The sequence below is a fragment of the Cygnus atratus genome, chromosome 3, assembly GCF_013377495.2.
Source record: "Cygnus atratus isolate AKBS03 ecotype Queensland, Australia chromosome 3, CAtr_DNAZoo_HiC_assembly, whole genome shotgun sequence".
In the NCBI taxonomy this organism is placed as follows: domain Eukaryota; kingdom Metazoa; phylum Chordata; class Aves; order Anseriformes; family Anatidae; genus Cygnus; species Cygnus atratus.
In genome coordinates this window covers 30,964,282-30,977,930 of record NC_066364.1, presented here as the reverse complement: position 1 = coordinate 30,977,930, position 13,649 = coordinate 30,964,282, and the positions used below count along the sequence as shown (strand labels likewise).

The 13,649-nt window shown below is 37.7% G+C and overlaps 1 protein-coding gene across 1 annotated transcript in view; it reads left to right on the top strand.

Moving 5' to 3' along the window:
* Positions 1-12,127, top strand: part of LMBRD1 (LMBR1 domain containing 1) — a 78,410-nt gene extending 66,283 nt beyond the window's left edge. The window contains exons 15-16 of the mRNA XM_035543019.2: positions 8,935-9,026; positions 9,156-12,127. Of these exons, the coding sequence (XP_035398912.1) occupies positions 8,935-9,026; positions 9,156-9,275 (212 nt within the window). The 3' untranslated portion in view covers positions 9,276-12,127. The remainder of the gene's footprint in view (positions 1-8,934; positions 9,027-9,155) is intronic.
* Positions 12,128-13,649: the final 1,522 nt, after the last annotated feature.

The window sequence follows — 13,649 nt, the reverse complement described above, 5'->3', positions numbered from 1 at the left end:
TCTAGGATATTACCTTCAAAGTTAATAAATATCTGGGTCTTTAAAATAGGAATTGTTTGTCTTCAGTTACTTAAAAATAAATGTTCAAGGGAGACTCTTAGAAAATACCTCTTGGCAGAAGTTCAAATTAGGTCTGTGTTTTAAAGGCAAGAAATGGCAATTATAGGGCTTGTGTCCAAATGCCTCAGGCCAGTTATGATGATTAACCTAAATTGTACATAGCATTTCCAAATGTATCCAGTTGCAGATGAAACAGAAAAGGTACTTTCTCCCTCTGCTGTCTGATCCAGTGGTTTATAGAAGGATGTGATCTCTGGAATTCGTGGCTTCAGATTTCGGTCATTGGTTAATGCGCTGCCTTATCACTAGGTACATGGCCCTTTAGCACTTCTTCACTTAACAGCATTTAAACACTGAAGGAAAGTCATCCTTAAAATGTATGGAAAAAAAGAGATTAACAGATTTAGAATCTCATTAAAAGGTTTCCCTATAGTCTGTAAATATATGCAAATCTTGGCACCCTCTAAGATTCTCTGTAACCTGACTACAATAGAAGCCTGATAGCTGGGTGCCATTTTCCATTGTAATGCAATGGCTTTAAGGTGAACTCCAAATCTAAAATGGTGAAAAGAGTACTGATAGGCTCTTTCAAAGTATATGGAGAAGTGGTGAGAACTTGCCTATGCTCAGCTAAAGCTTTTTGTGCTCTTCCTCTGTGAGATCTATTGCCCTCTTTCTACAGCTGTGTCCTGCACTTCTGTTCATCCGTGCCACTTTTCTTCCTCAGTAGTCAAATCTAAACATTGGCTATGTGACCCAGATCACTTGATAGGGCTACATTCTCAATATTTAGCATTCAGAAACTTAGCTGACCAGGGCCTTGTCTATTCAACATTTTTCTTCACCTTTCAGCTCCAAGACCTACAGGATCTTACTGGACGTCTCTTTATGCTATGAAGTCCTGCTAGCACTGTCAGGACTTGCAGATTCTTGAGCTGTTTAATGTGAACATTCATAGTGTGTAATTATCAAAAAGTTGTATGACTGCTACAATAATTAAGGTACTGTAGAGTAACTATGTAGCTATTGGTTATCTGACTTCTGCTACTAAATCAGATCAAACTGTCATAAAACCAGGATTCACATTCATTACGTCATTTTCTGGCTTTGTCTGGGATTCTAATAGGGTTGGGTTTGATTTACATATATGCTGTATAAAGTATCAGGTATACCTTATCTATAGCTTGAGTCACTGAAAAAGCAGAAATTGCCTTCTAAATGATAGTCTATCTTAAATGGTTTACTTGACACTTAAGAAATCATGTGGTAACACTGTTAGCAACTCTAATTTAGAACTAATGAGCCTTTTCAGAGTGAGTGTAATTCTATCTGAAACTAGCTTTCTCAGAGTTTAAATATCTACCGGAACACTGCTAACTTCATTTCGAGTGTTTGTGGAAACTCAGATACCTTCCAGTGGAAATAGGATGTACTTCTGAGCACTTGGGAAGTTGGGATCCTCTTTCTATTTCCAATGACAGCCACATTCCAGGTTCCTTATTAATTCCTGGTTTCCAAGCTCCTGGCTCCTCCTTAACTTGTTAAAATCTTTTCCTTTGGCAGGGTTTGATTCCAAAGGTAATAAGCAGCTCTTGTTGAATAAAGTAGTTCTTGAACTACAACTAGGCTGATTCAGCTCAACTTCTGCTTGGTTTCTACAGGTCCCTTCTACGTGCATCTCACTAACACTTCCAGCTCAGCAAACAAAAAGGCTGGGATGAAAAAGTAGCCAACTTCTCGTGCTTGTATGTTAGACATATTATAAAGACTGTAGATGGCTGCTAACTGTTTAACATCTGAGTGATTTGGTATTTATCTTGGGTGTCCTGTAGTACTTTAAAGTGCTGTCAGTTTGAGAAGTCAGAAGCTTAGTGATTCGTGTCTTTTTAAATGGGGAGCTATTGTAGCTGCCTGCAATCTGCTGGAAAGTGTTTTCAGGTCCTTGTTCTACGTGAATGAACCAATTACAGTAGCACATTTTTTCAGTGTGATTTCCATTCTTATAAGGAATCAAAGGTAAATTTATTGCTGGGTTGACCTTGAGGCTAGTGCATCATCATGAAAGATGAAAGAACAGCTTGAAAGTTTAAGCAAATTCTGGAAAGAGTTACTGAGGGGAAAGGGACAACTGGTATGTGATGCCACAAACTAAACCTTTTAAAAGCTTTATATAGCAGATCGATTTAGCTAGCGAAACCAGAGAGGCAGCAGCAGAGGGGCTGGGTTGTGAAGTGCAAAGATGGTCTCGACAGCTGAATGTATGAACTCTGTATGTGTGTGTATGTCCCAGTAAAGAATAATATAGGACAAGTGGGGAAGTAACTAGATGGAATATGCTAGCAGCCACTTTTCGTGCAGAAACTGCTGAGTAACAGGCAACAAAACCAGTCCCTTTTTCCCTGTTTATTCAACAACAAAAATTATTGTTTGTGACTGGAGGCAGCTGTTGCTGCCACTCCAAGAATGCGTTTCCATTGAAACCTGTGAAAGTGATATATGAAATAGAATCTTAAACATCAAACTTCTGTGGCAGCTTGAAGTCCTGGAGTGACCTTAACACTTCCAGAAAGACTGGATGAAGCTGTTAAATTGCTAGATGATAAGTACAAAAGCAAAGGGGAAACTTGTAATTAGAAAACTTTTGGTATACCTGCTTGTATCTGAGGACACCTGAAGCTTATTTTCTCTTGTCCATCTGGTCTGCGACCAGAGCCAGAACTGGAAGCAAGTCCATGCTCTGTTTCTTGAGGCTTTATTTAGCAGAGTGTTTAAATTTTATTATGTGTTGCCTATTTCCACTGTTCTGTGTGAATGAAAAATGTTTTTTTTAAAACTGCAAAAAATGGTACCTGTCTCTTGGGATAGCTTGCAGTGCTGTAGCACTCCTTCCATCAACAGGGATTATGATCTCTCAACATGTCATCGTACTAGAAGTGGAAATTTTGTTGTTCTCTTGAGAAAAATGATTTGGACGTTACACAAGGTGATGAATAGGGCTTTATGGGTGTCTTACACTGTTAGATGTCCCTTGGTTTCTTACCTAGTTGAAACTGTTTTTTTTTTTTTTTTTTTTTTTTTTTGGGTGGGGGGGGCTATCAGCTTCCTCACATCGCTTCTTTATGGAGGCAATGTTACTTTTTTTGATTTCCCTAGTGAAATGTTGAATTGCAAGACAAAACTAGATAGTTGGACTTCTGTTCTGTGTGCTCTATAGCCACAGATTAATCCATTGTTCTTAAACACTTTGGTAGTTGTTGTGGTTTAGCCCGGCTGGCAGCCAAACACCACACAGCCGTTCGCTCACCCTCCCCCCTCCCTCTCCGGGATGGGGGAGAGAAACGGGAAAGTGAAGTCTGTGAGTTGAGATAAAGACAGTTTATTAAGACAGGGAAAAGAATAACAATAATAATAATAATAATAGTATTAATAGTAATAATGTGTACGAAATAAGTGATGCACAATGCAATTGCTCACCACCCGTTGACCGATGCCCAGCCTATCCCCGAGCAGCCGGCCCCCCACCCCGGCTAGCCACCCCTATATATTGTTCAGCATGACGTCAGATGGTATGGAATACCCCTTTGGCCAGTTTGGGTCAGCTGTCCTGGGTCTGTCCCCTCCCAGCTCCTGCTGCACCCCCAGCCTGCTCGCTAGCAGGACAGAGCGAGAAGCTGAAAAGTCCTTGGCTTGGTGTAAGCACTGCTCTGCAACAATTAAAACATCAGCATGTTATCAGCGCTCTTCTCATTCTAATCCCAAACATAGCACCCTGCCAGCTACTAGGAGGAAAATTAACTCTGTCCTACCTGAAACCAGGACAGTAGTATTTCATATGGTGGGAGTTACATCACAACTTTTTTTTGTCCAAGTTGAGGTAGCCAATTAAGAAATTCTTTTTATTTTGGAGTTTGAGAAAGCATTGCATATATATTGCTGAGAAGAAAATGCTGCCATTATACAAAATAATATATATTTTTTCAGAGTCCTTAGTTTACCGTAGGTATGTCCCTTAAACAACTTATTAAATGGATGGCAGTGTTTCCAAGAAAAACCTTTGATATTATAGATCTTTCAAGTAAATGCAAAAGCTGCTCCATCTTCTGCTATTGCATCCTTTCTGGTAACTAAAGGCATGTCGCTCTGGGACTATCTTTTAAACCTGAGATCTCTGCCATGTACTTGCTCAGTTTATAGGAATCCCAGTGTTTTTCTCATTTTGTTCAAAATACTGATACACTGTGACAGAGAAAAATGTTAATACTGACACAACTTGTAGGAGGTTGCAGATGACCTCTGGAAGGGTGTCCTAGAAGTTGTCCAGCTGAGCATTCCACAAGTTACTGTGTCCAAAACCAACTATTCTTGCTGAAGTTCTTCACCCTATTTGTCAAAATGTGATTTAGCTTTGTTGCAGAAAAGCCACAGTAAGAAAACTCTAGTATCTTAAATGTAATTTAGAGGCAGTTGACTGTTTTATTGCAGTGTGAAACTGGCTTGGACTGTAATGTGGGAATGCTGTTCATTCCGTGGTACAAGATGATGCTTGTCTTGGGTCATGTAAACCCAACTGAAGCATACAGGAATGGCAGTCAATAATAGGTGTGTCATGTTATTCTTCATTGTGCTACTGAAAGACTATCTGGAAACCAACGAGACTAGGGAGAATGCTTGAGGTGTCACAGCTGTTGAAGTGCTGCTGCATGTGAGGCACCGAAGATGTGCGGTAACCATCATCCTCTCTTGGTGCTCTTATCCGAGTTTTAGATGACTTAAATTAGGAGTAGCAGCACAGGTGGAAGTGATGCTTGTGAGGATGAAATGTAGGTTTCCACTTAGTTACACTTTCTCAGGAGAAATCTCAAACCTTTTGGAACTTGATAGATGATTTAAGTTTATAAATTCATCAAACCCTTTCTTGAAGCTCAAGTTGCAAGTTGGAGTGCCAGCAGCAGCTGCTTTCTGTCACACAGCTCCTGAATGATTGGCAGCAGGGCCATATGAAATGTGAAGTGTTTCTGAATACCTGAAGCCGTGCCTTCAGTGCTTTTAGTATTTGGAATATGCAGTGCTTATACATTCTAACACACAGAGAGAAGCTGCAGGTTTTCTTTTGGAAGTACTTTTGAGTGTATTTTTACCAAAAATATCTTCTGCTCAAAATCAGGCAAGTAAACATTGTCTGTTCTTGACACTATCAGTCTAAGTTTAGGTTTTTCTTCCAAAATGCCATGTTTAGTGTTAGGTCTGTTTGTGTTGTCCCCATATATAAATATACCTTCCTGTAATGTGAATTGTAATGGTTTTAAGCACACAGGACCTAAAGAGATCATCTGGCCTAATCCTTGGGCAGGGTCAAACAGAGCAGGTTGCTCAAGCCCATCCAGTTGTGGGTGTCCCCACAGATTCTGAAACCTTCGTGGGCAACCTGTTTTAATGTTTAACTGTTCTTATGATGAAGTTTCATCCTGTCATCTAATAGGAATATTTCTGATGCAGCTTGTCTGTCATCTATTGTTATTTCACTATGCAGGTCTGGAAAATCTTGCCATCTATTTTTTTTTAAGCCCCCACTAGGTAGCAGAGGTAGCAATAAGGCACACGTGCAAGCACCTTTACTCCAAGCTGAACAAACACATCTTCATTGTATGCTTTGGTCTCTAGCTGTTGTAGTGGTCCTCTGCTGGACCTGCTCCAGTATAACGATACTTCTTTTATGTTGGGCAGCCTGAAATAACTCAGCAGATGCAGTTCCAGTTAGAGTAGAAGGAGGTAATCTCTTCCATGGTCCTGCTGGCTGTACTCTTCTTAGTGAGGCTTGGTTTTCAGTTACATTTTTCAATTGCAGTTACACACTGGTAACTCCCACTTTCAGTTTGTTTCCCAGAACACTGAGACACTTTCTGCAAAGCTGCATTTTACCTGGTTGATCCTCAGCCTGCACTGTTGTATGGAGTTATTTTGTTCCAGGTACTTCCCATCTGTCTTTGTAGAACTTCAACTATCATTTAAAGGGGCTGAAATAATAGGCTCCCTCTGGACAGCATCCTTACCACATTGTGTGTTGGACCTCTGTTCCTTGCTTCCTCATAATTTGATCTAGAGTCTTACTGAAGATGTAGTCTGTGTCATTATCCAGTTCACTAATGAACAGGTAAAAGCAGCGTGCACCTCAATACTGACTCCCGAAGAATGCCAAGGTTTTTAAATTACTTTGTTCACACCTATTTGTACCTCTCCCCTAAAATTATTTTTAACATCCTCTTGCAAGAGCACACTGTGTTTTGAGATGCAGAAAAGATAGACTGCAATATATGTAAATAAGTTGTTTTATGCACTGAAGACTCAGATTATAACTGTTTAGGCGCTAGGATTTGTTTATCAACAGATTTCTTTACCCTTGTAATTCATCTTAAGCAAATTCACTTCCCAGAAAAAGCCTTTGTTCAAGGATACAAGTAAATTGAGCCTAAGGGTTTTCTAATTCACCAGAATGAAAAACTTTCAGTAGATCTGAAGTAAAATATAGTTGACTTCTTGGGTAATCATGGCTATTAGCACTTGTTGCTTGGTATCCTTTGTTTAAGAAACCTTTCTGTCTTGAATCCTTGTTTTTTGGCTTGATTGCTTGGTCAGCACTACATAATATACTAAATTCTTAGTGGTGACAGTTACCTATCAGAAGCTTGGTAGTTTTCCGTACATGCCTTTGTTCCAAAAGGTCAAGATACTGTCAGTATTATTCACAACTCTCATTCTTAATAAAAAGATTTTAATCTTAATTCAAGTTTTTCGTTAACTTATTCTAAATTCTGTTATTGTAGGAATAAATTAAATGTTGTTACATCAGCCTATTTAGTAATATTTTAGTTCAGAAGGAATAAAAACTTAAGTTACTTGAACTTGTGACACACATTCAATTGAAATGTTTTCTCAAGGTCAAACTGTTCTAAAATATTTACTACCATTTATTTAATCCAATTACAGTAGAGAGACATCTGAAAGTCCTTTAGCTGTTCTTTAATTCAAGTAACCAGCTGGAGAGCTGCAGATGGTGTTGACAATACTATCTGCAGTTATGAAGCATCTTTACTTTACAACTATTTCTTAGCTTTACTTCACCTTTCTTATGGCAGTGTCATCCTAGCGACTGATGGAATGTAGTGTGCTACTTCACTTTTCCTCTCGTGTAGGGTATGTTCTCTTGAATGGTATCAACAGGGGAACAAAAACTGAATCGCAGTTATGTGAAGAAAACTGGAACACCAGGAAGGATTACTTCAGCAAAATTCCTCTACTTCCCGCGTACTTTCATTTGACGCTAGTGGAGAAGCATGCTTTCTCTACGTGAACTGTTTGGCATTTTAATTATTTGTAGAATGTCTCTGTGTTGTATGCCTAGTGTTGAATACTCGTGAAATCCCAGTTTAGCTTTTTTTTGTCTGCTGATACTAACTTGCAGCCTGTTAGGCTAATGGAAATTGGTGTGCTGCATAAAGTAGTAGTTAATATTTTAATTATTCTGTTATTTTAATCAAATGTAAATCATTGGAGAATTGTTGAAGGGCTGGAGTTTTGTCTGTTTAGATACAGGATATTGTACACATTGTAGAAATTTGGTTTCATGGGAGGTTACCTTGGCAAGGCCAAGCACCAGACCTTCCTGAGAAGGCCTATCCGTAACTCCTACTTTTCCTCTCTCCAGAAGTAGTTAGCTATAGGATGTGGTGGTGTTAAAGCAGCTTCTCTGATGTGGAATTGTAATCTTTAAACAAAATACTTGCCTTTAGAAACTGATATTTGTCTGTTTGTAGCTTGTTATATGTCTCTTAGAGTGAAATTATCTAAGAGCAGCATATCCCTTGCAACTTCAGGAAGTGGAAAGCTCAGTTGCACCTGGGGGTATTTCCGAACCTGGGGTAAGAAGTGACTGAAAATTAGACAAATTCTGATTTGCTTGTGTTCTCTAGTGTTCAAACTGTTTGGATGCCAGTCTCTGCACTGAAATAGCCTTAGGTGGGGTTTGGAGCATAGTAAATGAGAAAAATAAGAGGTCACGTTATTTTGTAGCATGAACTCAGTGCATTCTTACTTGCTTTGGAGCAATGATTCAGCTGGCTTGCATGTCCTGCTGACTGCCCTCTTACATGATCTATTGAATGTTACAGTCAGTGTCATGTACAAGCCTTTATGCTACCGGTCTGCAGTCTTAGAAATGTCTTGACAATTTGATCCTTAATTCTGTTAAAAAAATAAAAATGAATAAAAATTTGCCACTTTGTAATGGAAAAGAATACTTACATGTTTTTAAAGGTGGCTGCGTTTACAGTTTACAGAATAAGATTTGACCAGCATTGTCAGGTCTTAGGTGCAAATAACACTTTGGCTCTCTGGGTCACCAAAGACCCAGTGTGTGTGTGTGTTGCCTACACAACTCAACATTATTGTTGACTTAAATTTTTGCAAAATGCATGCACTTACGGTAAGGAGAGGGTTTTTTTTTGAGGTACTGAAGTGCATTTTTAGTACAGAATTTGCTTTATATCTCCTCTTTATGATTACAGTTCATCTAAAATGGAAGATGATTATAATAGGATCTGTGTCAGAAGAAGCAATAATTGGTAGATCTGTACAAATACCCGGTAGTAATGGGATTACCTGTGTAACTGTCAGCTTCCAGTGCCATTCAGTATGCAATAATCAAATATCCCTCTGCTATATAATTTTGATAGGATAGTACATTTGATTTAGTGGAGTGGAATTGTTTTTAAAAGCTGAATACCCTCTGAAAGTGCTGAATTGTTATTCTGTAAGTAAATTGGAATTAATTGATTTTATTTGGTCTGTGTTAATGAGTACTATTTGCTTTCCTTTTAGATCAGTGTATCGTTACTCGGACATACCTTTTTCTTCACAAATTTTGGTTCTTCAGTGCTGTCTACTACTTTGGGAACTGGGCATTCATTGCAGTAAGTACTTTTAATTTGGAGATCGCTGATAATCATCATCGAGTTATTTGCATCACCACACTGCTATTCAGTTTTACATATGTTGCCCTTAATTGACTGAGAGTAACTTTACTTATTTTAAATTTGCAGGTCTTTTTAATTGGATTAATTGTATCATGCTGCAAAGGCAAGAAATCAGTCATTGAAGGTGAAGTGGATGAAGATGATTCAGATATGAGTGATGATGAACTGTCTGTTTATTATCGTTGATAGCCTTTTACCTTTAAGATGGGAAAATGTAACTTAAAATTATGCTGAAAATAATATCCATGAATTGCTATCCAAATGAGCATCCTTGTACCTGTAAAAATAAGTGTTCTTGCTTACAGGGGGTCAAAAACTGAATGTCACTTGAGTATCTCTGTTATATCAGAGCAAATAGTGAAACTGGATTTGAATAATATATAGAAAATACTGTTTTATGATTAAATGTATATGTGTAACTTTCTGATGTACAATTTGATAAACTGACTGCAGTTATTTCATAACTCATGTTGTTTTTCTCTTAACTTATGCTTCTTAAATGATTTCGTACCTAACTTGTAGAACACTATTTTTTTATTCAAGCTCATAAATAAAGTGAGCTAAAATCCTGCAAAACAGCTGATATAAACATTGCTAGGAAGATGTGGATCAAGTTTTCACTTCCAGGCGAATGCAACTTAACTTCTGCATTAACTTTGCTGATGTTTCTAGGATTCCCATAATAAACTATAGCTGGTACGATACTGTACTTAAAGTGTGCCAGAAACCTGAACTTGAGGTAGGTTGCAAGTTCCCAGTATATGAAGAATGAGTCACTTGCACTGCCTTATCCCCATAAAGCTACAGTAGAATCCTCTAGTAACCACGAGGTGGCTTTTGCTCTGTAAAAAAAATTGTTAGTTCAAATGACAATATTCAGCACTGTTGCAGTGTTTTAGTATGGCTCAGTTCTGAAGCTGCCAGGTGCCTGACTCAGTAATAACCAATGGAATAATTAAGATTTGATCAACTGTCAATTTATTTTTTCTCTAAGGCCTATTGTCTAGTTTGAAGCTTTTCTATTTTTAATGTGAATGTTGTCAACTTGTCTACAAGCCAAAAAGTTTATATAAAAACAGTTCATAAACATTTTTGTCCTTCATGTATCTTTAAATATATAGTTACTGAGCAATATTTTTGAGACTGAAAAATTTCTTGAGGCAGAAGAAAATCTTTGGCAGCCTGTGAAAGAGAAAATATTTACAGGTACAGGTTTTTAAAGTTCTAGTGCTACCTGAGGGGATGTTATAGTCTACACAAACACATGAAATGTAATTCAGGTCGTCTTAATAAGTTGTTAAGTAATTATTGAAGTATACGGAAACTTATCTTATGTTCTGTTTATGTATGATGTTGGCAAATTCTTTAAAACTGACAGTTTTCTGCTCAGTTGTTTCAAGAACAGTATGCCTCTCCCTGTAGTATTTCAGAACAGCAGACTCTTAGGAACTTCTGAATTTTAATTCAGTTCCAGTATTTAAAGGAGTCTTAGATGAGTTGCTTAGTTAATTTGTGAATATTGGGAACTAATGTTTGGACTCTTCCAGGAACAAAACAAAACAAAAGTGAAAGTCTTCTGTGCCAAGTATTCCAATATCCATGTTCATGTGGCAATGTGGATATTGGATCCTGATCATAAGCTGCAAGTATGCAGTCAAGGTTGCTGAACTAATGGTAACAAGTTTGTTAGCTGCCAGCGTGACATTTGAAAGGACAAATACATTGAGATGCTGATAGCAGGTACTGGAGCTTGATTAGGCAGTCTGAGCTACCTTTGACTAGAATGAGCTAAATTCTGTTTAAACATGACCATGGGGAAACTGGCAGGGAATTATAAGAAGTTAAATGACTCAGATGGAAAGTAGAGCCTGATGCTGGCTGTCTGGAAGCTCCTTACAAGCTGCATCCAGAGGATATCAAAACTTTACAGCAAATGGTTCTTTGTGGATGCACTACTGGAAAAGTTACATGAGCTAATTTAAATAAAGTTAACTGCTCAGATGTTTTTTTTTTTTTTTTTTTTTTGAGGGTTTTGTTTGTATTTCATCAACAGATTTAATTGATTGTAATTCACTTCCCTTCCCTGGCTGTGTCATACACAGGTTTGTTCATTAATATTTCTGGTCCTAAGACTGGGCTGTGATACCCAATTTTGCAGAGTTGCATCCATTCAGTCTCAGCTTCCCACTGAGGAGATCGCTACTTGTCTGGGGAAGATTGGCAGGAAGGTATTGCTTTTGTGCCATGCAGCTGCGTGTAAGTTGCATGCAGTCTCAGGCTGGGATGCCTAGCCATTCCTGGATGATTGTCACTCTGTTGGCCTCCCCTGCTTCTAGGCTTTTCTTAATTTCTAGATTCTTCCCAATCTAGTCCTGATCCATTCTTGATGTAGTGGCATTGTCTCTCTTGCCTCTTTTCTTAGGAGGATTTGGTAAGTACTGCTTGTTTATTTCAGTTGTTACCAAGACTTTTACAACCAGACCCTTATTACCTGGAGCTAGTAAGAAGCAGGCCATGAGACTTCAGAAGTTTTATTTCATTTTCTCATTTCATTTTTTATTTTATTTTCTCTCACCTTTTGTCATACAAGTAGTAAATAATTGTCAGCATTCATAATCCAGATGTTTTTTCACCTGTCCCATCCTCACTAAAGCTTCTCAGGAGTTCAATTGAACATTTTGACTGACAATATTTTAAAAGGTTTTGTATGCACTAATGTAATTCTCTTGAATATACACTCAAGAATTCATCTCTATTTAGCACTTCCTTCATGTGATGGAAACTTGATGTGTTTAACTGAGCTGTGCCTTTAAAATGAGCCCGAGGTGCTGTTGAATTGTGTGTGAAGTCACCAGCTAGATTTGAACATCCCGTATCACTCAATAAAGTAGACTAGCACTGAATGTAAGATAGCTAGGACTTAAATGCTTGTTATTGATCAGTACTTGCAGCAACTTTTAAGAAACAGAACTTCCAATATATTTTTTCATTGTCTCTTTTGCTGTGTTCAATAAAATACCAGTAAGTAAAACAATGAATTACTTTTCTTGCACAAAGTTATTCTTTCTGCGGTAGCTCTTGTAATATGACTGGTGTAATTGACTTATTGGGCTTTTAGCTGTGAAGTGATCATCTAGAGTTTTCTGCAGGTTTTTCAGCAAATTTGAACTTGCCAGTCATGTTATAACACAGTATTCTACGTTGTAAGGGAACTTCTGACATCTTCAATTAAGTTTCAGAGATGTAATTTTTTCTACACTAAAGTCACTTAAAATAGCATCAGAATTGTTTCACTGTTTTGAGTATGTGAATAATGTTCCAATTTCATCTGCGTGAGCTTTTGAAACTTCTGAATAGGTGTAGTGCTACAGTCAGACTTGGCATATATTTGGGTTTTTGGTTATATTTTCTAATCAGTTTCTATTGTGTTTGAGGCTTGTGAACATTCAGAAGCTAGTGAGCTTTAAATCTTAGTGATTTAAACTACTGTCACCACAAGTATGCTTAATAGAATTCAGCAGCAACACCTGCCAAATGGGACCTCTTCTTGCTACTTATTCTGCGGTGATTGATGGTTTATCTACAGTTACAAATCATAAATACAATAAAGCCTGTAATAACCTGCTTTATTTCTTAGCTGAAAGCTGACAGTATGCGGCAGATTTCCTGCTGATTTTCAGAAACTAATGAAAAGCCTTTCCTGGTGGAGTGCAAAGCAACATTTGGTACCTTGTATTCTTCTGCTCTGACTTCAGGTGGAGATGTGAAGGTGGACTTGAGATTTTGCACTCAAAACAGTAACTTGGTAGGTAGAGTGTATCTGTACCAGAATCATGCCACACAAGACATTCATTTCATACTTAGTGTGGTAATTTAAACTGCATCTTATAAACCCTTTTAATGCTCAGGTTTTGCATATCACTGTAACCAGTGTAGGCATAACTCTTCAGGTTCTTTGAGATGTCTTCTACTGTTTAGAAAATGGTTCTTGGGTTCCTAGCTGTTTGTTACTTAACTTTGTGAATTCAAGTTCCTGAATTATACAGTGGCTTATGACAGAATTTGGAGAAACTTTACCCTCTTAGAAAAACTATTATGCAGTTTATTCTAAAATATTGATAACTTACTGGCATGCAAAGCAGTGTTACAGTTGAAGTGTTTAAAATAATAAGAAAAGCTGAGAGAGTGAGCATAGATGATAACTTATTTCTGTGTGAGTAAGTAGATATTCAACCTGTTCTGACAGCATTAAAACAGTGAAGGTACAGTCTGAGAAGGAAATAAAACATTCCTTGTGACATCAGATAAGGGGAAGAAATCATCCCTTCCTGAAATCAAGTCTAAAATAATTTGAAATACGCATAAGCTATAGCATTCTTCAGGCTCTTACCTTAAAATTATAGTTCATACCAACAAATTTCATTACACTTGTGTGATCTGTTCTCTTGCAAACTTCTGCAAAGTCAGCTATCTTACGAATAAAGCAAAGAAATCCCTGTGTTTCCTGTATATGTGTATTTTGACTGTACTTTCCATGAAAAAACACATTGTTTTGATTGT